This window comes from Geotrypetes seraphini, chromosome 8 (assembly GCF_902459505.1).
Source record: "Geotrypetes seraphini chromosome 8, aGeoSer1.1, whole genome shotgun sequence".
NCBI lineage: Eukaryota > Metazoa > Chordata > Amphibia > Gymnophiona > Dermophiidae > Geotrypetes > Geotrypetes seraphini.
Window position 1 is genome coordinate 44,336,263 of NC_047091.1, and position 25,268 is coordinate 44,361,530.

The 25,268-nt window shown below is 47.5% G+C and overlaps 1 protein-coding gene across 1 annotated transcript in view; it reads left to right on the forward strand.

Moving 5' to 3' along the window:
* ARHGAP35 (Rho GTPase activating protein 35) overlaps positions 1–25,268 on the forward strand; it is a 238,154-nt gene that overhangs the window by 104,675 nt on the left and 108,211 nt on the right. The window contains exon 3 of the mRNA XM_033953808.1: positions 25,001–25,133. Coding sequence (XP_033809699.1) covers positions 25,001–25,133 — 133 coding nt within the window. The remainder of the gene's footprint in view (positions 1–25,000; positions 25,134–25,268) is intronic.

Genomic DNA, 25,268 nt, shown 5'->3' on the forward strand with positions numbered 1-25,268 from the left:
ATTTTATATATAATACGATGTTTAACAGGAAGCCAATAGGCCTCTTTTAGAAACAGAGTAATGTGATCTAATCGGACGCAGTTTTAAAAAAGAACTTTTAACAACTTTAGAAATTTATGAATGGTATGTTAATTTGTCATTTTAGATTACACCTAAAATCTTAGTGCTTGTTATGAGCAGAATCGATGTATTTCCCAATTGAATTTGAGATAACATAACATTGTGCTTATTGATCACGCAACCAGAAGTTCAATGCGGTTTACAAAAAGTTTATAAAAGTAAACATGTTACATGAATTAAGATGATTCATTAAACAGTCAAATATTTAGAAAAAAGATGGGTCTTGATCACGAAAATATTAGATAGTTTAGGAGCACAAAATCAGCTCCTAATGAGAAAAAATGGATATATTAATAGTAAATTGGAGATATTGGAGAACGCAGCACGGAGACAGAATCTCAGACTGATCAATTTTCCTAAAATTCCTAGTGTTTCCGCACTAGATTTGTTTAAGAGGTATCTATCTGAGATTTTAAAGGTGCCTAAATCTTCATATCCTCCTATTTCAAAGATTTTCTATCTTCCTTTGGGAAAGAAAAGATTGATTGAAGACAAAGCTGGACCAGAGACTGATGCTCAAGTTGAACCAGAGACTGAAACTCTAAATTTAACTGATATTTTGGAAAAATCTGATTTTGAATTGGCTCATTCAGCTACTTTGTACAATTAGCTTTAGATTCGGATAGAGTGGTTGTTAAAAACGTTTTTTAAAGCCAGGGAAAAATTGTTTATGACATTTATAAAATTCGAATGTATCCAGATGTGTCTAGATTAACAAAAAAAAGGAAGCAATTCCTATTATTGCGATCCCAAGTTTAAGTTTTAAGTTTTATTAGGATTTTATATACGGCCTATCAAGGTTATCTAAGCGGTTTTACAATCAGGTACTCAAGCATTTTCCCTATCTGTCCCGGTGGGCTCACAATCTATCTAACGTACCTGGGGCTATGGAGGATTAAGTGACTTGCCCAGGATCACAAGGAGCAGCGCGGGGTTTGAACACACAACCCCAGGGTGCTGAGGCTGTAGCTTCAACCATCGCGTAGAGAATGACACGGTGACGGTTTACCCGCGGCCACCGCATTTAAGCCGCGGGTCACCGCCGAAAACGGGGAAGAAAACTAGCAGTCGCTGCGGTGACGGGGACAAGGCCATTCACCGACCGCGGAAACGGTGAACAGGTTTGTCCCCGCGGGCCAATGTACCCCCTTCTAGGAACCGCTATTTACCTGTGTTTCACCGTGCTCCTCATTTGTCAGATCAACCCTTCCTGCCAATCGCAGCAGAAGGGTACCCAACCCCTCCTGCCGGTCCTCCCAATGGCCTCCCCTAAGATCGCCGGCAGGAGGGTACCCAACCCCTCCTGCTGGCCCCCCCCCCCCCAACGAACCCTCCCACCCCGGAACCCCCTTAGTCTTACTTTCCAAGTTGGACCGGACAGCTCCTCGCTCGTCTGGCCAGCAGGCCTGCCTCCGTCCAAATGAGGCGGGCCCGCCCCTCCCCTCCCCTGCCTAACCCACAGGATCCTAGGGCCTGATTGGCCCAAGCACCTAAGGCCCCTCCTATAGCGGGAGTGGCTTTAGGTGCCTAGACCAATCAGGCCCTAGGATCCTGTGGGTTGGGCAGGGTAGGGGCGGGCCCGCCTCATTTGGACGGAGGCAAGCCTGCTGGCCATACGTGTGAGGAGCCGTCCGGTCCAACTTGGAAAGTAAGACTAAGGGGGTTCCGGGGTGGGAGGGTTCATTGGGGGGGGGGGTCCAGCAGGAGGGGTTGGGTACCCTCCTGCCGGCGATCTTAGGGGAGGCCATTGGGAGGACCGGCAGGAGGGGTTGGGTACCCTTCTGCTGCGATTGTCGGGAGGGCCGTTGGGGGGGTCTACAGGAGGGGTTGGGTGCCCTCCTGCCGTGATCGCTGGGGGGAGGGGAGACTTGCAGCACTGCTTATACAGCGACTCTGGCTGTGAGGAACTACAGTAAGGCCAGTGTTGAACAGACTTCTATGGTCTTTGTTCCATGTGTGGTAAGACAGATTAGGATGTGTTAGATAGGGCTTCAACAGCAATTTCAGTAGTTGGAACATTAGAACAAAGTCAGGCAGATTTCTACAGTGTGTGTCTCATGTATGGCAAGACATTAGAATATGCTTCAATGGCAACTCCAGTAGTTGAGACTTAAAGAGAACACCAAGCAGACTTCTACGCTCTGTGTCCCTTCATGGGTTCTAATTTTGGCCATTGGGGTTCCTTGGAATAATTGTACCTAAAGGGAGGCCCTACATTCTTTGGGCTAAAGTACTTTCGGAAACCCTTTTGGCCCAAATGAGGTGTATGGGATGGGAGCTTGGGGGTTTGAAGGAGCTCAGTAAGATCTCTAGTAAAGAGGTGGGACTTTATAAGCATTTAAAGTACATGTCGTGTTTGTTTTTGCATTGCTAGCCCCAGGGGTGGTGGAAGATTAGTGATTGAAAAACTGTATGAAAAATAACTATTTTAAATTTAATGATCAAAATGTGTCAGTTTTGAGAATTTATATTAATTAATTTTTTCTCTGCGTGTTTTGTTTTTGTATAGTTATTAACTAATATTTAACTAAGTTTTAAAGTTTTAAAGAATGTTTCCTTTATACGTAAATAAAGAAAAGTGAATGGGATTGCAGTGGCGGTGACGGGGCGGTGAATGGGGTGGCAGTGGCGGTGACGGGGCGGTGAAGAGGATGGTGAGACGGGGACGGGGCGGTGACGGGGATGGTGAGACGGGGACGGGGCGGTGACGGGGATGGTGAGACGGGGACGGGGCGGTGACGGGGACCAATTTTTTCACCGTGTCATTCTCTACCATCGCGCCACACATTCCTCACAAGTCTTACAACTGGGAGCAACATTTGTTTTAAAGTTTCCCTGTAAGTGTGTGGTTAACTTCCAAGGAGATAGATATATTCATTAGACAGATGGGTAAGGAGCTTGAGATAAAGATGGAAGCAGACTCCACATTTTCCAAGGAGTATATGGAGGAGTTAGAAATAAAGCATCCTCCTAAAAAAAATAGCTTAAGCTTCCATTGAATGGCATCCTGAAGCACATCTTCGATAAAAATTTGGAAACCCCATACTCTATGCCAGCAACCTCTAGGAAACTGGACTCTCAATATAAAGTTATCCCTTGTCCGGGTTTCGAAAACCCCAAGTTGTCTCACCAGTCTCTATTAATGGAGGCTCGAGAAATGGGCATCAACATGGTAGATGAGGTTCAACGTGGATAAGTGTAAAGTGATGCATGTTGGTAACAAAAATCTCATGCACGAATACAGGATGTCCGGGGCGGTATTTGGAGAGACCTCCCAGGAAAGAGATTTGGGAGTTCTGATCGACAAGTCGATGAAGCCGTCCGCGCAATGTGCGCTGGTGGCAAAAAGGGCAAACAAAATGCTAGGAATGATAAAGAAGGGGATCACGAAAAGGTCAGAGAAGGTTATCATGCCACTGTACCGGGCCATGGTGTTCCCTCACCTGGAGTACTGTGTCCAGCACTGGTCGCCGTACATGAAGAAAGACACGGTACTACTCGAAAGGGTCCAGGGAAGAGCGACTAAAATGGTTAAGGGGCTGGAGGAGTTGCCGTACAGCGAAAGATTAGAGAAACTCGGCCTCTTCTCCTTCGAACAGAGGAGATTGAGAGGGGACATGATTGAAACATTCAAGGTACTGAAGGGAATAGACTTAGTAGATAGACAGGTTATTCACCCTCTGCAAGGTAGGGAGAACGAGAGGACACTCTCTAAAATTGAAAGGGGATAGATTCCGTACAATTCTAAGGAAGTTCTTCTTCACCCAAAGTGGAAAACTAACGCTCTTCCGGAATCTGTCATAGGAGAAAACACCCTCCAGGGATTCAAGACAAAATTAGACAAGTTCCTGCTGAACCGGAACGCACGCAGGTAGGGCTAGTCTTAGGGCCCTGGTCTTTGACCTGAGGGCCGCCACGTGAGCGGACTGCTGGGCACGATGGACCACTGGTCTGTCTCAGCAGCGGCAGTTCTTATGTTTACGCTACAGTACCTCCAGGGTGTGAAGATAGATCGATGGATAAGTTTGGGAGGCGGTTATACCAAAACTCTGTGTTGGCCAATAGTCTTAAATTATAACTTTTACTTCACCTCATAATTGAAATACTCGATTAAGACTATGCCAACCTATTTCAAATACTTGCCTTCCCATCGACTACCGGATTTCAAACATATGTACCACACTCTCACACAGCTCCGACAGCATCTGGTACAATCCTATGATGCCTTTCAGCTGTCATCCAGAGTTTCAGCAATCTCAATAGCCATGAGATGACTGGTATGGTAGAGAGTGGCAGATATGGACCCTAACCTCCAAGACTGGTTAGCCAGCATTCCATGCCTGGGAGATGAGCTGTTTGGAGACTCTATGGAAAATGCAGCTAAAAAGCTCTCTCAAGAGAGACTCTACCATCATGATTCTGTTAGCTCCTCAATGGCCCAGACAACCTTGGTTCTCCCTTCTACTTCAACTCAGCAGCAGAGAACCATTCTTCTACCAATATTTCAGTCTCTGCTTACACAGAGTCACGGTTCTCTTCATCCCAACCTGCAGTCTCTACATTTGACAGCTTGGTTCCTCTTGGTATAACTTCACAGAAGAGAATGACACGGTGACAAAATTCATCACCGTTCCCGTCCCCGCGGATAACCGCGGGAAATAATCCCATGTCATTTTCTAGTGTCTATTTCAACCTCGGTCCTTCTACACCAGCATTCTTCAAAGCAAAGCTTGCTGGTCAGTGGTTGTGCCCAATTATTCTCTGATTCTTCCCTCTCTCCTTAAAGAATGACATGAAGATGGTTTCCCGCGGTTATCCGCGGGGACGGGGACGGTGATGAATTTTGTCACCGTGTCATTCTCTACTTCACACCTTCAGTTTCCCAATCTGTCAGAAACATTTTAGATGCTTCCAGAAAACCTGCCACCAGACAATGTTACAACCAGAAGTGGACTAGATTTTCTGCTTGGTGTGATCTTCATCACAAGGAGCTTCAGTCTACCTCCTTGTTTTCAGTTCTGGATTATCTATTTAATTTATATCAAATCCACCTCTGTTAGTGTCCATCTCGGTGCAATTGCTGCTTTTCATCAACCACTATCAAATCCTCTATCTGCTCATCCTGTGGTTTCCAGATTTATGAAAGGACCTCCAGTGGTTTGGGATCTTAGTGTCGTTCTTGCTACATTAATGAACATAAGCAATGCCTCCACTGGGTCAGACCCGAGGTCCATTGTGCCCAGCAGTCCGCTCACGCGGCGGCCCAACCGGACCAGGACCTGTGCAGTAGCCCTCTATCTATACCCCTCTATCCCTTTTTCCAGCAGGAAATTGTCCAATCCTTTCTTGAACTCCAGTACCGTACTCTGTCCTATTACATCCTCTGGAAGCGCATTCCAGGTGTCCACCACACGCTGGGTAAAGAAAAACTTCCTAGCATTCGTTTTGAATCTGTCTCCTTCCAACTTTTCCGAATGCCCTCTTGTTCTTTTATGTTTTGAAAGTTTGAAAAATCTGTCCCTCTCTACTCTCTCTATGCCCTTCATGATCTTGTAGGTCTCTATCATGTCTCCTCTGAGTCTCTGCTTTTCCAGGGAGAAGAGCCCCAGTCTCTCCAATCTTTCAGTGTATGAAAGGTTTTCCATGCCCTTAATCATTCGTGTCGCTCTCCTCTGGACCCTCTCAAGTATTGGCATATCCTTCTTACACACAGTACTCCAGATGCGGGCGCACCATTGCCCGATACAACGGCAGGATGACTTCTCTCGTTCTGGTCGTAATACCCTTCTTAATAATACCCAACATTCTGTTTGCCTTCTTCGCGGCTGCTGCACATTGTGCTGTTGACTTCATTGTTGTGTCCACTAGTACACCCAAATCTCTTTCAAGGTTACTTCCCTCTAATACTAATCCCCCCATTTGGTAGCTGAACATCGGGTTCTTTCTCCCTATATGCATGACCTTGCATTTCCCTACATTGAAGTCCATCTGCCATTTATTCGTCCACTCCTCCAGTTTGTTTAGGTCCCTCTTCCGCATTTCTAACCCTTCTACAGAGTTTAGTGTCATCCGCAAATTTGATAACTTCACACTTCGTCCCCGTTTCCAGGTCATTAATAAATACATTGAACAGCAGCGGTCCGAGTACAGACTCCTGCGGAACTCCGCTCGTGACCTTCCTCCAGCCCAAGTAGTGACCCTTCACTCCAACCCTCTGCCTTCTGCCTGCCAACCAGTGTTTGACCCATCTGTGCACGTCCCCTTCCACCCCGTGGTTCCACAGCTTCCTAAGTAGCCGCTCATGGGGTACCTTGTCAAAGGCCTTTTTGAAGTCGAGGTAAATGATGTCTACGGGTTCCCCTTTGTCCAACTGACTGTTTACCCCCTCAAAGAAGTGCAGTAAGTTTGTTTGGCACGATCTTCCCTTGCAGAAGCCATGTTGGATCGCTTTCATCAGCCCATTTTTTTCGATGTGCTCACAGATGCTGTCCTTTATCAGTGCTTCTACCATCTTGCCCAGAACCGATGTCAAACTTACCGGCCTATAGTTTCCCGGGTCTCCTCTTGACCCCTTTTTAAAGATAGGTGTAACATTTACTATCTTCCAGTCCTCCGGGATCTCTCCAGTTTTCAAGGATAGGTTGCAAACTCGGAGTATTCCCGCTATCTCATTTCTTAGTTCTTTTAGTACCCTAGGGTGGATACCATCCGGGCCTGGTGATTTGTCGCTTTTCAATCTATCTATCTGTTGGAGGACATCCTCATGGCTCACCTCTATTGTTGACAGTTTTTCTTCTTGGTCTCCATGGAAGATCATGTCGGGTTCTGGTACACCGGATGTGTCCTCGCTTGTGAAGACTGACGAGAAAAATTTGTTTAACCTGTCGGCTACCTCTTTTTCCTCCTTTATCACTCCCTTTCTGTCTCCATCATCCAAAGGTCCTACTTCCTCCCTCGCCGGTTGCTTCCCTTTAACATATCTGAAGAACGATTTGAAGTTTTTTGCCTCCCTGGCCAGCCTCTCTTTTAATTCTCTTTTCGCTCTCCTAACCACTTGATGACATTCTTTTTGACTTTTCCTGTGTTCTTAAATGTTTCTATTATATTGAAATGTATTTCTACTCCTCATCTTACCTATTGTTTTCAAGTTTGTCTAGTTATGTTATGTATACTTCGGATATTTTAATGTGTTTTAAATTGTTATAAATATATATAATTTTGTAATTACTGATGTACATCGCCTAGAACCTGGAATAGGCGATTAATCAAATTTTATAATAAACTTGAAACTTATAATTTTATAATAATAAACTTGAAACTTCTTTCCAGTTCTCCCCAGTTTGGTCCTTTTTCCATTTCCCGAATGATTTTTTCTTGTCTCCTATCGCTTTCTTCACCTCATTGTTTATCCATGTGGGATCTTTTGCTCGGGGTTTTTTTTTTTTTTTTGCAACCTTTTCTAAATCTGGGGATGTACATATGTTGTGCTTCTTGTACTGTGCACTTGAATAGAGACCAGGCTTGCTCTACGGTTTCTGTTTTTCTTGAGCTTTTTCTGAGTTTTTTCCTTACCATTGCTCTCATAGCATCATAGTTCCCTTTCTTGAAGTTGAACGTTGTCGCTGTGGTTCTTTTCCCTTTTGCTGTACCTACTTCTAATTTGTACTGGATCATGTTGTGATCGCTGTTTCCTAGTGGTCCTACTACTACCACTTCCTTTGCAGGTCCCCCTAGTCCATTGAGGATTAGGTCAAGAGTGGCATTCCCTCTTGTTGTTTCCTTGACAAGCTGATCCATAAAGCAGTCCCTCACAGCCTCTAAGAATTCTGTTTCACTTGCACAGTTGGAGTTTACAATACTCCAGTTTATCCCGGGGTAGTTAAAATCTCCCATTACTGTCACGTTCCTGTTGTTGCCTTCCCGCCTCAATTCTGCTGCCAGATCTTTGTCGTTTGCTTCCGTTTGTCCAGGTGGACGATAGTATAGACCCAATCTTATGTCAAGGCCATTTTTTCCCGGTAATTTAACCCATAATGATTCCAATCCTTTCGCCTTTGGTTCTATATCATATCCACTGCGGACGAGGGAATGGTGTCTTTTATGTATAGTGCTACTCCTCCACCCTTCTTGTGAGTCCTGTCTCTTCTATAGAGTTTGTATCCTGGCAGTACTATGTCCCATTGGTTATCCTCGTTCCACCATGTTTCCATGATTCCAATGATGTCTAGGTCCTCTTTTTTGGCTTTGACTTCTAACTCTCCCATTTTGTACTTTAGGCTCCTTTCATTTGCGTACAAACAATTTAAGTCCCGGTCTTTTCTTTTCTCTTCTGGTTTTTCATGTGTTTTGCTCCTCTTGCCATCCCCTATTTGGGCCGCCAGTCCCTGATTTCTGTTCCTTTCTTCCTCATTTTTTGGTGCATCCTTTTTGTCCGCAACCTGATTTTCCGATTTCTCCTGTTCCTCTAATTTTATCTGTTTGCCCCTCTTGTTGGTAACAGTTTCTATTGTTCGTCTCTTGAACCAATGTCTACGGCTCATCTTAAATATCTCACTTGGAATGTGGTCTTCCTCATCTCTCTCATGTCTGCTTGCAGAGTCAGTGAGCTACAAGCTTTGGTAGCGGACCCACCATTTACAGTCTTCCATCATAAGGTGGTACTCCGCACTCATCCAAAATTCTTACCCAAATTTATTATGGAATTTCATCTCAATCAATCAGTTGTACTTCCAGTGTTTTTTCCCAAGCCTTATTCTCATCCTGGAGAACCAGCTCTTCATACTCTGTACTGCAAGCATGCTTTGGCCTTCTTTTTACAAAGGACTAAATCACATAGATCTTCTCCACAACTTTTTGTCTCCTTTGATCTTAACAAGTTGTGATATCCAGTTTCCAAGAAGACAATTTTCAAATGGTTGGCTGCTTGCATCTCGTTTTGATATGCTCAGGCTGGGCTGCAACTGGAGGGTCGAGTCACAGCCCACAAAGTTAGAGCTGTGGCAGCTTCAGCAACTTTCCTTAGATCCACTCCTGTTGAGGAAATATTCAAAGCTGCTACTTGGTCCTCGGTTCATACCTTTACTTCTCATTAGTGTCTGGATTCCTTTTCCAGACGGGATGACCACTTTGGCCAACAGGATTACAAAATTTATTCTCCTAAACGCCAACACTCCCTCTATCCCATTCTGGTTAGCTTGGAAGTCACCCATACATGAGAATATGCTGCTTGCTTGTCCTGGGATAAAGCACAGTTACATACCGTAATAGGTGTTATCCAGGGACAGCAGGCAGATATTCTCATAACCCATCCACTTCCCCTGGTTGGCTTCTTAGCTGGCTATCTACGTCAGGCGGAAAGGCACTTGCGCATGTGCAGTGCGGTCATTTGCAAACTTTCTAAAGTTTTTCAAGCAAAAATTATTGTGCAGCTGTCCTCATCGGGGCTCCATGGATGACGTCTCCTATACGTGAGAATATTTGCCTGCTGTCACTGGATAATGCCTGTTACAGTAAGTAACTGTGCATTTTTGAATTGAAGATCTTTTGTAAACCATGGATTTCTACCTATTGGTAAATGTGGCTTTTTACAAGGTAATAATGGAGCAACTATATTTCTTCATTAGTTTTTCTCTTAACATTCTATGTGTCTACCGACTATTATCCTTTATAAAGAAATTTCATATAGTTCTCCAGTACCAGAATCTACGCCTCTACACCACCAGGGTGTGAGGGTTGTACCACTGACAAATTTGGTTGCCATCTCTACCAGAACTCAATGTTGGCCAATAGAGTGTTGAATTATAACTTCTTTATGTCATTTTACTTTTAACATCTTGTAAAGAAGTTGGCAGACTTTGAGCAATATATTCCCCCGGAACATCTTGAGGACTTTCAACAAATCTACTTATAGCCTTCTCTTACTAGGAAATATATGGCTTGGATGGCATTTGATGCATTTGAGATGTCATCCAGAGCATCCGCCATGTCCATGGCTATGAGGCGTCTGGCTTGGCTAAGAGTTTCAGATATGGATATTAATCTCCAGGACTGTCTAGCCAACATTCCATGTCTGGGGGACGAGTTCTTTGGGGATAGAGTAGAGATGGCTACCCAGAAGCTCACTCAACACGAGCAGAACGTGAATTCTTTGTACAGAAAAAAGAATAAAACTCAACCATTTGTCAGCTCCAAGATCAGCTGCTTACTCTTATAAGAGTTGATACCCTGCAATATCCTCCTCTTCCAAAACACCACCACAGAAGAGGTTGATGTGGAATGCTTTTTCTTGAACAGACCAATGACCTTACATGGGAAGACCGTCCAAGTGAGCTCCCCAAGCAACTGTGGTGAACACCTTCTGATGTGGAGCGATGTGAAATAGTAGACCTCTGGAAAGATTGGTTGATTCATCCACCACTGAAGAGACTGACAAAGAGATGAGGTGACTAATCTTTTGAGAGAAGGGATCGAGAGCTTAAGACCATTGAAAGGCTAGGGTCCACTGAGCTTGTCTGAGGTGGAGTCTTGCAAAAGGGGTAACATGGACTGTGGATGCCATATGTCCTAAGAACAGCATCATTTTGGCTGAAATAGTTTGTAGAAAAGAAACCTGCTCGCAAAGGTGAATCAAAGCATCTTGTCTTTATTGAGGAAGGAAAGCCCCTAGAAAAATAGTGTCGAGTAGGGCTCCTATGAATTGCAGATTTTGGGAGGGTTGAAGTTGAGACTTTGGAAAATTGACTTCGAACCCTAGCTGTTGAAAAATGTTATTGACAAATATGTTGCAGAAAGTACTTCTTGAAGTGAGGCAGCTTTTATTAGCCAATCGTCCAGATACGGGAATACTTGAAATTTGTGAGTATGCAGAGTTGCTGCTACGACCAGTAGGCACTTGGTAAATACTCTTGGAGAGGATGCGAGGCCGAACAGCAGAACTTTGTACAGAAAGTGTTCAGCTACACGAAACCGTAGGAACTTTCTGTGAGCAGGATGTTTAGATATGTGTATAAGCTTTTTTGAGGTCTAAAGAGCATAGCCATTTGTTTTGTTCTAGAAGGGAGTATAGAGTCCCCAGGTATAATCCTCCTTTTCTTTTCTTTTCTTTTCTATCTCGATGTATTTTTTATTCCCTGTACTCCCTTTCCCTTTGGACACAATATATTTTGGTTCGTAAACCCTAGTTATATTATTTTACTAGCTAATCACCCAGTGTTGCCCGGATATTTATTAATCCCAAAATGTCCCAGGACAAGCAGGCATATATTCTCACATGTGGGTGACGTCATCTACGGAGCCCCAGCGCGGACAGCTTTTCAAGCAAACTTGATTGAAGTTTCAAGTTTGCACACTGCACCACGCATGTGCATGCCTTCTCGCCCACTAGAGGGCGCATCTCACCTCGTGGTCCTCAGTTCAATTTTTTCCGCGGAGCCAGAAAGCCCTGTGGATTTGAGCTCCAATTTTGCTGCCTTTCTGCCACCGCGTTTGAGTATTTTTTCGAATCGCGGAGCTCTTAGTTTTGTTTTAGTGTTAGTTTCCTTCGTTTTTAAAAAAAAAAAATATATATTTTTCTTTTCGTTGGGCTCCGGGGGCTCCCGGCAGCCGTGGCCGCGGGACGTCGGTCGTTCCCGGCCCGTTTTTCCGTACATGTCCCGTCCTGTGACGGGTTTTAAGAAATGCAGCCGGTGTGAGAGGTTGCTTTCTATCACCGACCCTCACCGGTGGTGCATTGTTTGTCTGGGCTCGGATCATCCGACAGCTTCGTGTGACCGTTGTGCTACTCTTCAGCCCAGAGCTCTCCGCCGCCGAAGGGCCAGAATGGCGGAGTTGTTTGCCGTGGACGCGCCTGTGAAGGCCTCGACGTCGGCCTCGGCTTCGGCCCCGGCCTTGACCTCGGCGCCCTCGGGGGCCTCGGCTTCGCCTCGACCCTCGACATCGAAGGCGTCCTCGGGAAAACCTACGTCGGGTAAGTCCTCTGTTCCATCCTCGACAGCTAAGAAGCCATCCTCTGCCCCGGCTAAGGCGAGTGGGTCGGCCTCGGCCCCGCCTAGGACCCCGGCATCGCACACCCCGAGGGAATACTCGAGACCGAGGTCGCCCTCCAGGGAGTGTGCTCCGGACACGGAACTCCCGACCTTCGTCGGGATTCCGGCCTTTCAGGACCTCCTCCGAGCTCTTATTTCATCGGAGCTGTCGGGGGCCCTGGAAGTGCTGCAACGGGCTTCAGTCACGGCTGCCTCGACCTCGGCGGCCTCGGCCTCGGGTATTGAGGCTCCAGTAACCTCGGCCCCGGTCTTGCCCTCGACCTCGGCCTCGGGGGTGCCACCTGAGCAGAGCGTGCGACCCAAGGACAAGATGCGCCGGGTGCGCCGCATTTCCTCCTCCTCCTCCTCCTCGGGTTCTTCCCGGGGCGCCTCGCCCTCGACGCAACCTCGGACGGGGCGCCGCTCGAGGAAGCCGAAGCGCCCGCGGGGCTCTCCTCGGCAGCACGATCGTTCCTCGCCGCTCGGGGGCGAGGTTTTGCAGGTATCGGAGTTGCGCCTCGATAACCCGAGGCTTCTCTGATCTCCTCCTGTAAGGACTTCCCGTGCCGCCTCGCCGAGGAAGGGGGAGAGGCTCCCCCGGACCCCGGGGTCCTCGCCCAAGGGTTCTTCGAGGCGGAGAGTTTCTCCTTCCCCCTCGGGGCCTTTGGAGCGGGAATCCTGGGGCTTGGGGTCGGCGAGGGATCCTCATTATTCCCACGAAGCCTCTCCCCTCTCCTCGGTGGGGAGGTCGAGAACCCCTTCTCCACCCGCCAGGCCGTCCTCATTTTCCACCTTTGTTCAGGACATGGCCCGAGCTCTAGGGTTGGACCTCATGGTGGGTTCTCAATATTCCAAAGAATTTTTGGAGGAGCAGGACCTTCCCACCCCACCTAGGGAAGTGCCTCGGCTCCCCTTGAATAGAATCCTCCTGCAGACCTGGCTGAAGAATTTGGCTAACCCTCTTACAGTCACGTCTGTCTCATCCAAGATGGAAGCGAAGTACAGGACAGTGCCCCCTAAGGGGTTTGAGAAGGCGCAACTCTCCCACCAGTCTCTACTGGTGGAGTCTGCCCTTAAGAAAACACAGCCTCCCGGGTTTCTGCGGCGGTTCCACCCGGCAGGGAGGGGCGGACCCTGGACAAGTTTGGCCGTCGCCTCTATACTAATTTCCTGATGGCCACCAGGGTACTAAATTATGCCTTCACCTTCTCCTCATATCTGCGTGGCATGGTGAAGGACCTTCCTCAATATCGAGACTCCCTACCGGACTCCCAAAGAGCAGGATTCGATAAGTTTATGTCTAACCTGTCTCAATTGCGGTTGTACCTCTTCCATGCGGTGTACGATGCATTTGAGCTGGTTTCGAGGGTGTCGGCTTTCGCGGTGGCCATGCGCCGTCTGGCCTGGCTTCGCACCCTCGATATGGACCCAAACCTGCAGGAACGTCTTGCAGACTTGCCTTGTGTGGGGTCCGAGTTAATTGACGAGTCCTTAGATGCGGCGACCAAACGGTTGTCAGAACAGGAGCGCTCGTTAGCCTCCCTGGTCCGCCCCAAGCCTAGGCCCCCGCCGCAGAAACCCTTCCGTCCTCCGCCGCGCCGATATCCTCAGAAGTCTACCCCGGCTTTTTCTAGGCCACCGCCGAGACGTCCATCTCAGCGAGGCAGAGGGGGACAATCCCAAGCCCCGGCGCAGGGTCCTTCCAAACCCGCGCCCTCCTTTTGACGGGCTGAGCGGAAGGGGCTGGTTCCCCTCCGCGATTTCACAGGAATCCCTTCCCATAGGGGGGCGTCTTCGGTCCTTCTATGTGGCCTGGACCGAGATAACATCAGACGCTTGGGTGCTCCGGACCGTCTCCGAGGGCTACTCGCTCAACTTTGTGTCCGCGCCACCGGATCAACCCCCGGGGGCTTCCTCTTCCAACCGAGCACAACTTCCCATCCTTCTGGCCAAAGCCAGGGCTCTGTTGAAGCTTCGGGCGGTGGAACCGGTCCCCAAAAATCAGCTGGGGAAGGGGTTTTACTCCCGTTACTTTTTAGTCCCAAAAAAGACCGGGGACTTACGCCCCATTCTGGATCTCAGGAAGCTCAACAAATTCCTGGTCCGGGAGAAGTTTCGAATGCTGTCTCTCCCGATCTTGTATCCTCTTTTGGAGGAAGGGGACTGGATGTGCTCTCTCGACCTGAAGGAAGCGTACACCCATGTTCCGGTGCACCCCGCCTACCGGAGGTTTTTACGGTTCCAGGTGGGAGATCTGCACCTTCAGTACAGGGTCCTGCCCTTCGGCCTGGCCTCGTCCCCTCGAGTCTTCACGAAGTGCATGGTTGTGGTCGCGGCAGCCCTGAGATCTCGTGGGCTGCATGTATTCCCGTACCTGGACGATTGGCTCATCAAGGCCCCGACCAGGGAGGGGGTTATCTCAGTGACCCGACAGTCTATCGTCTGCCTGCAGAGACTCGGGTTCGAGATAAATTTTCCCAAATCACAGTTATCCCCGGCCCAGTCTCTTCAATTTATAGGCGCAGTGCTGGACACGGTGCGCCTGCGCTCGTACCTTCCGCCTCCGCGGTTGGAAGCCTTGGTGCGGATGGGCCGTCTGATCTCTCAACAATCGGTGGTCTCGGCCCAGCGCATGATGATGCTGCTGGGCCACATGGCATCGACGGTCCACGTCACTCCGTTCGCCAGGCTGCACATGAGGATTGCTCAGTGGACCCTCGCTTCTCAGTGGCGTCAGGATCGCGATCCGGTGTCTCGTCTCGTTACGGTGACTCCTCCTTTGCGGAGATCGCTGCGTTGGTGGACCAACTCTTCCAATCTGTCAGGGGGTTTACTGTTTCTCACCCCTCCCTTTCGCAAGGTTCTGACCACAGACTCCTCGGAGTATGCGTGGGGAGCCCACCTCGACGGTCTTCGAACGCAGGGACTATGGTCTGCCGAAGACCATCGCTGTCACATCAACGTGCTGGAACTTCGTGCCATCTTTCTGGCGGTTCGTGCATTCGACCACATACTGCAAGATCGGGTAGTCCTCGTTCGGACGGACAACCAAGTAGCGATGTACTATGTGAACAAGCAAGGTGGGACGGGGTCTTGGCCCCTCTGCTCGGAGGCGCTTCGTCTTTGGGAATGGGCGGTCTCCCGGAACATCTTCCTTCGGGCGGTCTACATCCAGGGGGAACTGAACTGTCTGGCGGACAAACTCAGTCGGCTTCTGCAGCCGCACGAGTGGTCCCTAAACGCCGGAGTCCTGCGCGAGGTTTTCGATCGCTGGGGAACGCCGCAGGTGGATCTGTTTGCCTCTCTGGAAAACCGCAAACTGCCCCTGTATTGTTCTCGGATGTACTCCCGGGACCGTCTGGAAGCAGATGCTTTCCTTCTCGATTGGGAAGGGAGGTTCCTGTATGCGTTTCCTCCCTTTCTGCTGATCATGAGAACGTTAGTGCGTCTCAAATCGTCCGCGGCCACTATGATTCTCATTGCGCCTCGGTGGCCGCGTCAGCATTGGTTCTCCCTGCTGCTGCAGCTCAGTGCCAGGGATCCGCTACTTCTGCCTGTGTTTCCTTCTCTGCTGTCTCAGAGTCAAGGGTCAATGTTACATCCCAATCTTCAGTCATTACACCTGACAGCTTGGTTTCTTGCTCCTTAACTTCGCCCAGTCTGTCTCAATCTGTGAAGGAGGTATTGGAAGCCTCCCGCAAGATTTCTACCAGGCTTTGTTATTCACAGAAATGGACCAGGTTTTCCACCTGGTGTTCTTCTTTTCACCTGGATCCTGTTCGGTTCCGGTGTCCTCGGTCCTGGAATACTTATGGCACCTGTCGCACTCTGGTCTGAAAACCACCTCTGTGCGTGTTCATCTTAGTGCCATTTCGGCTTTCCATCATCACCTGGATGGACGTGCTCTTTCGCTCCATCCTTTGGTGACACGTTTCATGAAAGGGCTACTCAGGGTTTGTCCCCCTCTTAAGCCTCCTCCTGTCGTGTGGGATTTGAATGTGGTTTTGGCTCAATTGATGAAACCTCCCTTTGAGCCACTCGACAGGTCTCTGTTGAAATTTCTGACTTGGAAGGTGATTTTTCTGATTGCTCTCACATCCGCTAGAAGGATTGGAGAGTTGCAAGCTTTGGTTGCGGACCCTCCCTTTACTGTATTCCATCATGATAAGGTGGTCCTCCGCACGCATCCGAAATTTTTGCCCAAGGTGGTGTCTGATTTTCATCTCAATCAGTCCATTGTCCTTCCTGTGTTCTTTCCGAAACCCCACTCCCATCCTGGCGAGACGGCGCTTCACACACTTGACTGTAAGAGGGCGTTAGCATATTACCTTCAACGCACCAGGTCTCATAGGAAAGTTCCTCAATTGTTTTTGTCCTTTGATCCTAATCGATTAGGGCATCCTGTTTCCAAGCGCACTCTGTCTAACTGGTTGGCTGCTTGTATTTCCTTTTGCTATGCTCAGGCTGGTCTTCCGCCCCCAGGTCGAGTCACGGGGCATAAGGTCAGAGCGATGGCAGCCTCGGTAGCTTTCCTCCGTTCTACACCTGTGGAGGACATATGCAAGGCGGCCACTTGGTCTTCAGTTCATACATTCACTTCCCACTACTGTCTGGACACATTGTCCAGAAGCGATGGCCGGTTTGGCCAGTCGGTATTGCGTAATCTGTTTTCCTAAATTGCCATCCTCCCACCTGCCCTTTTTTGGTTAGCTTGGAGGTCACCCACATGTGAGAATATCATGCCTGCTTGTCCTGGGATAAAGCACAGTTACTTACCGTAACAGGTGTTATCCAGGGACAGCAGGCATATATTCTCACAACCCGCCCGCCTCCCCGGGGATGGCTTCTTTGCTAGTTATGGAACTGAGGACCACGAGGTGAGATGCGCCCTCTAGTGGGCGAGAAGGCATGCACATGCGTGGTGCAGTGTGCAAACTTGAAACTTCAATCAAGTTTGCTTGAAAAGCTGTCCGCGCTGGGGCTCCGTAGATGACGTCACCCACATGTGAGAATATATGCCTGCTGTCCCTGGATAACACCTGTTACGGTAAGTAACTGTGCTTTCCCTGTACTCCCTTTCCCTTTGGACACAATATATTTTGGTTCGTAAACCCTAGTTATATTATTTTACTAGCTAATCACCCAGTGTTGCCCGGATATTTATTAATCCCAAAATGTCCCGTCCTCCTGCCCCCCCCCCCCCCACACACAGGAATGTCTCTCTCTATGGGGCTGAACTTGTACTTAAACGGCATCGGGAGTCAATATTCATCTCAGTGAGCCCGAAAACTATGAGTTAGACACTAATATGTGTTGATTTCAATGTCGCCACCCACATCACCCCCTTCTCTCCCCCCCACCAGTATTTGTCCCCAGATAGTAAGTCTTATGTACAGTCGACTCCGCTTAAGTGCATGCTCCTCAAACCGAAATTCTGCATTGCGCAGTTGTGCAGAATTCCGCCAGGAGTACATCATATAATTTTAAATGGATTGGTGCGGGGGTAATGCCTTAGATCTTTTTTTGTGCCTTGCACAACTGCTGGAGAACCTTTTACACCTATCTGAGTCTGGTCTCAAGATCAACTCCATAAGGATTCAACTTGGTGCAATAGGCGTTAGCACTTACCATCACTGTGTGGAAGGTGAGCCCATTTCTGTACAGCCTCTAGTTGTTCAATTCATGAGAGGGTTGCTTATTACAACCTCCTCCCCCCCCCCCAATCAATCAAGCCTTCCACTGTGTTATGGGACCTCAATGTTATCCTCTTCCAGCTGATGAAAGCTTCTTATGAGCCGGTTGAAACATGCCACCTGACATTTTTGACCTGGAAGATGGTATTTCTGGTGGCGGTCACTTCAACACACAGGGTTAGCAAGCTTCAGTCCCTAGCAACTGATCTACCTTAAACAAGATTCCATCATAAGAGTGATTCTCCACATGTTGCCACACTTAATTAAACAGGCCATTAAGCTCATTTAAAGGCACCTCTCCCTAAAAGAGGCTGCACATGTTTTTCTTCATGCTTTGGTGAAAGTTATTATCGTGCTATTATTAATAAAGCTTACAAGTTCCTTCTAAAGGTGGTGTCAGTTGTCAACACTTTCTCCAAACTTCATATCCATTCTGGTAAGTTTCAAGTTTATTAAAAATGCTTTCAAGATTAATTTCTATTACCCTCCAGTTGTTTTTTTCCCTAAATGTATTTCTAGTTTCTTTAAAGATTGTAGTTCACCCTCCTTTCCTTTTGTACTGGTAATTATTTGTATGTATACACTGTATGTTTATTTGTATAAAGTTGTTCTATTTACTAATGCTATCAGCCTCCGGAGCTGTCATTCCCTCTGCTGCGGTCCTGCCTCTCCTCTGATGTCAGGGGCAGGATCGCAGCAGAGGGAATGACAGCTCCGGAGGCTGATGGCAGCCTGCAAGGATCGTTACAGCACTGGCGATCCTCTCTGCATGCTGCTCCGCTGCTGTAATTAGGTAAATGTAATTATCCCAGGACAAGCAGGCAGCCTATTCTCACATATGGATGATGTCATCTACGGAGCCCGGATGCGGACAGCCTAGCTTGTAGAAACGTAGAAGTTTCGAGTCAAGCCACACCGCGCTTGCGCGAGTGCCTTCCTGCCCAGCATAGGGCGAGTCTCCTCAGTTCTCAGTTTTTTGTGGAGCTGAGAAGTCCGTCTTTGACACTCTGCGCTAAACTTCATTACTTCGTGCCTTCTCTCACTGCGATTTGTTTTCTTTTTGTCGCGAATCGCTGTTACTTTATTTTATTTCAGTTAAAAAAAAACAACTTTTAAAAAATTTTTTCTTCATTCGACTGGCAGGGCAGGCCTCTCGGCCGCAGCCTGCGGGCTTCAGCTTCACTACGGCTATTTTTCCTTCTAAGTCCCGGCCAACAACAGGCTTCAAGAAGTGTAGCCAGTGTCAGCGTGCGATTTCTCTCACAAACCCACACCGTTGGTGCCTCAAGTGCTTCGGGCCTGACTATAATCCTAAGTCGTGTGAGCGCTGTGCTACTCTTCAACCTCGAGCCCTTAAACGTCGTCGGATTTTAGTGGAGAAACTTTTCGGGATGGACTCTTCAGTCACACCCTCGACTTCGAGCGCTGCCTCGGTCCCATCTTCCACCGAGGGTCCTCCTGCTTCCATGACTCCGACCTCGAGCCTCATCAGACCTTCCTCATTTGGGACATCTATGACCTCTAGTAAACCTGCTGCCTCTTCCCCTGAGCTTCCCTCAGGTCAGATACCTATGCAGAAGGTTCCGGCGGTGGTCCTCAAGCTCTCCAAGACTTCTAAGTCAAAGCACATCTCCACTGCCACCTTGGAGCATACAGCCTCAGCAAGCACGCGGATCCATCTTTGCCAGCTTCTCTCCAGACCATGTTAGAACAGCAGATTGTTCAGTTACTGAGCAAATTTGGGCCGACGCTGTCTTCTCTAATCCAGCCTGGGCAATCAGCAGTCTCCTGCGAGGTCATATCTCTGCCTATGCCTCGAGCTGAACCTTTACACTCTATGCAAGGAGCAGAGTCTTTGCGAGTGTCTGGTCTGGCATCTACGCACTGTATGCAAGAAGCAGAGTCTTTGCGAGTGTCTGGTCTGGCATCTACGCACTCTATGCAAGAAGCAGAGTCTTTGCAAGTGCCTCGACAGGATTCCTCACACTCTATACAAGGAGCAGAGTCTTTGTGAGTGCTTACAGATTCCTCCATCAAACTCCCTGAGTTTCGATCTACTACTTCTAGCCCTATCCATTCACCGGTAGCATTGCTTACTTCCATCTCTAGGGCAAAGTCTCCTCGATCCTCGAGACCTGCTTTTGCACACCACTCTCGTCGTCGATCAAGGCCTTTATCAAGGCATCCATCCAGGCATAGGTCTTCTTCCAAAGAGCAACCTTCTTCGTCTAGGCCTCATTCCAGACCTTTCAGCTCTTCCAGACCACCAACTCCTCGAATGAGGTCTCCACTTCCAGACCTCGAGGACTCAACTGTTTCCATTGCCTCATCCAAGTCTCATAATTCTTTTGATGGTCATTTCTTCAGAGAGGCTTCACCTCCTACCCAGGCCACCTCGAGGTCATCAAATACCTCTCGGGGCAAGGCCTTGGCGGATCAGCTGTCTTTCTCTGCTTTTCTTCGCCAGATGGCTGATGACTTAGAACTTCAATTAGATGCTGGTTCTTGGTACTCTAAGGACTATCTCGAGGACATGCATCTCCCTCAACCTCCTGCAGAGTCACTTAAGCTTCCTCTTCACAAGCTTTTGTCTCAGACTTTCACACGCTGCCTGGAGACCCCTTATACCATTCCTGCTGTTCCAGGCAAATTGGACTCCAGGTATAGAACTCTGCATTGTAAAGGATTTGAGAATTCGCAGTTGTCTCACCAATCACTTCTTGTGGAGTCTGCCTTAAAAAGATCCCATCCTTCCAGAGTCTATGCTACTTTTCCTCCTGGAAGGGAGGGGAAAACTATGGACAAGTTTGGACGTCGTCTTTATCAAAATGCTATGATGTCATCCAAAGTCCTTAATTATAATTTTAACTTCGTTACTTATCTCAAGTTCCTCATTGATCTCCTTCCCAAATTTCTCAATTACCTAGATACACAGAAACACTTTGAATTCCAAGAAGTTATTGATACTCTGTCACAACTCAGATTGCATCTTCAGTCCTCTTATCATACCTTTTAAATTGTCAGCCAGGGCCACTGCTTTCTCTGAAGCAATGCGCCGCTTGGCCTGGCTTCGCACCATTGACATGGACTCTAATCTTCAGGACCGCCTGGCTAACATTCCTTGTGCAGGCAATGACCTCTTTGATGAATCCATAGAGGCAGCCACTAAGAAATTGTCTGAACATGAAAAATCTTTTGCTCCCATTGTCAGACCAAAGCCTAAGCCAGCTCCTGTGAAACCTTCACGCCCTACTCCAATTTTCCCGAGTCGTTATACTCCGAGGGCAGCTCCTTACAATTGAGTGCCTCCCAAGAAACAACAGCAACAGAAGCAACAGAAACCGCAGCCTTCTGCTGCACCTAAGGCTGTGCAGCCTTTTTGACTGTTTAAAGCAGAGCATAACCTCCATCGTTCTGTCTCTGTTCTCTCTTCCCTCCATAGGAGGTTGTCTCCATCATTTTTATTATCGATGGGAGACCATTACATCCAACCTCTGGGTGCTGTCAATCATCAGGGAAGGATACTCTCTTCAATTCACTCAGGTTCCACCAGAGCTTCCTCCAAGAGAGTATCCTTCCAGTCCATCCCAGACGCCCTTCTTCTTCAGGAAGCTCAAGCTCTGCTTCGTCTCCGTGCCATCGAACCAGTTCCTTTGGAACAGCAGAACAGGGTTTTTTATTCCCATTACTTCCTAGTTCCGAAGAAGACGGGCGATCTGCGACCCATTCTGGATCTCAGAGCTCTCAACAAATTTTTAGTCAAAGAAAAATGTTGCATGTTATCCCTGGTGTCCCTGTACCCCCTTCTAGATCAGAACGATTGGTTATGTTCTATAGATCTCAAGGAGGTGTATACCCGCATTCCCATTCATCCGGCCTTCCGTCAATATCTCAGATTTCGGGTGGGGTATCTGCATTACCAATACAGAGTGCTACTCTTTGGTCTGGCTTCATCTCCCAGACTGTTCACCAAGTGCCTGATGCTGGTAGCAGTAACTCTAAGGAACCATGGTCTTCAGGTGTTCCCCTACCTAGACGACTGGCTCATCAAGGATTCACATCTCAGGAGGTTATTGTAGCGAACAAACGGACTACATGGTTCCTACAAAGTTTGGGATTCGAAATCAACTTTCCCAAATCCCAACTTCAGTCCTCTCAGAATCTACAGTTCATCGGAGCTGTTCTGAACACTATCCAACTCGGAGCATTCCTTCCGCAGCAACATCTGGAGGCTCTTCTTCAACTCTGTCATGCAGTGTCCTCTCACTCTTCAATCTCAGCGAGACATATGATGGTACTCCTAGGTTGCATGGCCTCCACAGTACACGTGACTCCTTTTGCCAGACTTCACCTCAGAATTCCTCAGTGGACCCTGGCATCTCAGTGGATGCAGGCTTGCGACCCACTCTCTTGACACATTACAGTCACTCCTTCGTTGGTGGATGCTCTCTTCCAATCTCTCCAGAGGCTTGCTGTTTCAAAACGCCCCCTCATCCAAAGGTCGTCATCTCGATGGTCTCCATACTCAAGGCCACTGGACCAGTACGGATCGTCAGTGTCGCATCAATCTATTGGAACTCAGAGCGATCTTCAATCTCTCAAACTTTTCAACAACATCTTCACAACCAGGTAGTCCTCGTTTGGATGGACAACCAAGTCGCCATGTAATATGTCAACAAACAGGAGGGGACGGGATCTCCCTCTCTTTGTCAAGAAGCTCTGGGGGACATAGAAGAACCTAGGGAAATTTAAGAACCGCATGGTGGCCATTTTCAATCATTTCCAGTTTCCGCCTAATGTTAATACTGTTTTTAATCACAACTTCTTGTACTTGTTTGACCCCTGTTATTTCAGCTTCATTTTTTTGAGACTTAGTTTTAACTGAGGTCATTTCCAATTGTAATGCATTCAGTTCTTGTTCCTGTTTATCAATTTTCTTTTCCAGCACTTTAATTTGTGGATTCAAGGAGTTTCCCAGTTTAACAACTAAGTCCCAGAGACACTCCATTGTAATTTCAGTGGGTTTTTCAACCATGAAGGTAGAAACCTCACCTCCCAAGTTTGTAGTTTGTTGGTCTTGTTGTGCCTCCCTCTTCCTCGATGTTCCAGCTGAAGTATCACTCTCCAGACTCAAAAAGTCTTTGTGTGTCCGTCACACAGCTCCCAGATGAACAAGCCTCCCAGGTTACAGGCACTGTCTCGTTGGACGCGCCTGTTTCCTGCGGTGAGCTGGTACGCTGCGGTTGGGGGGGAGTGTCTTGCTTTAGGGCTCAGCGTAACCTCTAACCCAGGGATTCTTGCAGCGTCATTCTGTGCCACCGAGTCCAGCGGGCAATTCCCTGAAGTTATTGGCTCCTTCTGAAGGCGATTCAAGAGCTGCTCAATAGTAACAGCAGGGGGATTTTCAGAGCGCCGCGAGGCTCCAGCGGCACTTCTCCCTCTCAGGCATGGGGGAAACACTCAGGCAAAGTTGAGATGATGCAGTAAGGTAAAAATTCCCAATTTCTACCGAACGCTCGAGAGACACTTCCCGACGTTCAGCCTCTCGCGGCCATCTTGGATCTCTAATTCATTTTTTAAACGCAAAGAACATTCACCCAGCTGAAATTAATCAACAGGTAATTGAAATGTACAGAAATTATGTCGGTTGCTTAATGAAGGGAGAACAAACGTGCACAATGAAGCAAGATCACCGAAGAATTGGAAACTGCAATTGATGCACACATTCATCAGAACAGGAGATTCACAATTGATGAGCTTCATACGACACTTTCTTATGTTTTTTGTTCTGTTTACAAAATTGTTACTGATTGCCTTCACTATAAGAAGATTTCTGCGAGGTGGGTTCCAAGAATATTGACACCAGAACAGAAAAGAATGTCTGATTCTCGAGCATTACTTGAGTGCTACGGTGCCGAAGGGGATGAATTCTTGGTTTGCATAGTGACGGGAGACGAGACATGAGTGTCTCACTACACACCAGAGACTAAGTGACAGTCTCTTGAATGGTACCATTCAGATTCTCCAACCAAACATAAAAAGTTCAAACAGACACCTTCAACTATGAAAGCCATGGCAAAGGCGTTTTGGAACTGGAAAGGCATTCTCCTGATTGATTTTCTGCCTCGAGGAGAATCCATAAATGTATAAAGGTATTAGAAATTACAGTGAGCTATACCGAACCAATGGCAAGGTCTTCTCACTAAGGGTCTGCTGCATGATAATGTACATCCTCATGCTGCTTGAAACCGAGCAGGTGTGTTGCAGACATTCCGCTGGGAGATACTGGGCCATCTTTCATACAGCCTGGACCTGGCGCCATGGGACTTTCATTTTTTCCCAAAATTAAAGGTATTCTTGGGCAAAAAACACATGCAGACCAATGACACCATCCATGAAACTGTCGGCAACTGGTTCAAGGAACAGGCAGACTTTTTCAATGAGGGGGTTTGTCAAGCTTGTCTCCTGGTCTCAAAAATGCTTGGACGTCAACAGGGATTATATTAGAAAGTATATTTTCGCTGTAATTAGAAAGTTTTTGAGTTACAATAATTAGGGGTTTAGAACAAAATGATTCTTACTTTTAAAATGGCCCTCTTATATTAGTCTAATTATAACATTTTCTCCTTTGTAAGCACAGCCTCGGAATTGTACAATTGCAAACTTTGATTGTACTGGTCTTGTGTAACCCTTGAGGGATATTTTCTCCAAGCATGTTTACATCTTGTAGAAGCAATTTATAGTTATCAAAGAAGAATATAAAGCAAGACAAGAACGCCATGTTTGGCATAAAGAATCCTAAAACTCTTTGAGTATAGAATTTTACTGTACTTCTGGTCCTGTTCATGAAGGCACTCGTGTGGTACAGTGCCGCCAAAGGCTTTGATATTCCTCTTGAACACTGAGCAGCAGCCATGTTAGGACTATGTTGCATCATGTTGCTCATATATGAGAATGCTACAGGTGAGCATTTTTGTTTTATATACTATTACCCATTGTTCTCTATCAGACACAGCTGTTTCCTGTAGTCCATTTTGCCTTTCTATTCTAAGTGTTTTCTCTTTTGAGAAAAATTATAATACAAGATCAAACGAAACTGAGACAACTTGTGCACTTGGGCTTAGTTTATTCAAATGTGACTTTGTGGTCATTTTATTCTTGCAGAGACCAAAGGCTAAACTTCGTCCATCCATCACCAAGAGTAACTATTTTGGCGTGCCTTTGAGCAGTGTGGTAACTACAGAGAAACCCATTCCCATCTTCATTGAAAAATGTATCGAGTACATCGAAAACACAGGTAAGATTGCCTCCAGTGCCAAATCATGCTGTTTCTTAAGATCTATTTATGTATTTGTAAAATGGGGGTCTTGGCTTATATTCAGGCCATTGCCTACCTGCCCTCCCCCTTCCCGGACCTATTGCAGGCCTCCAC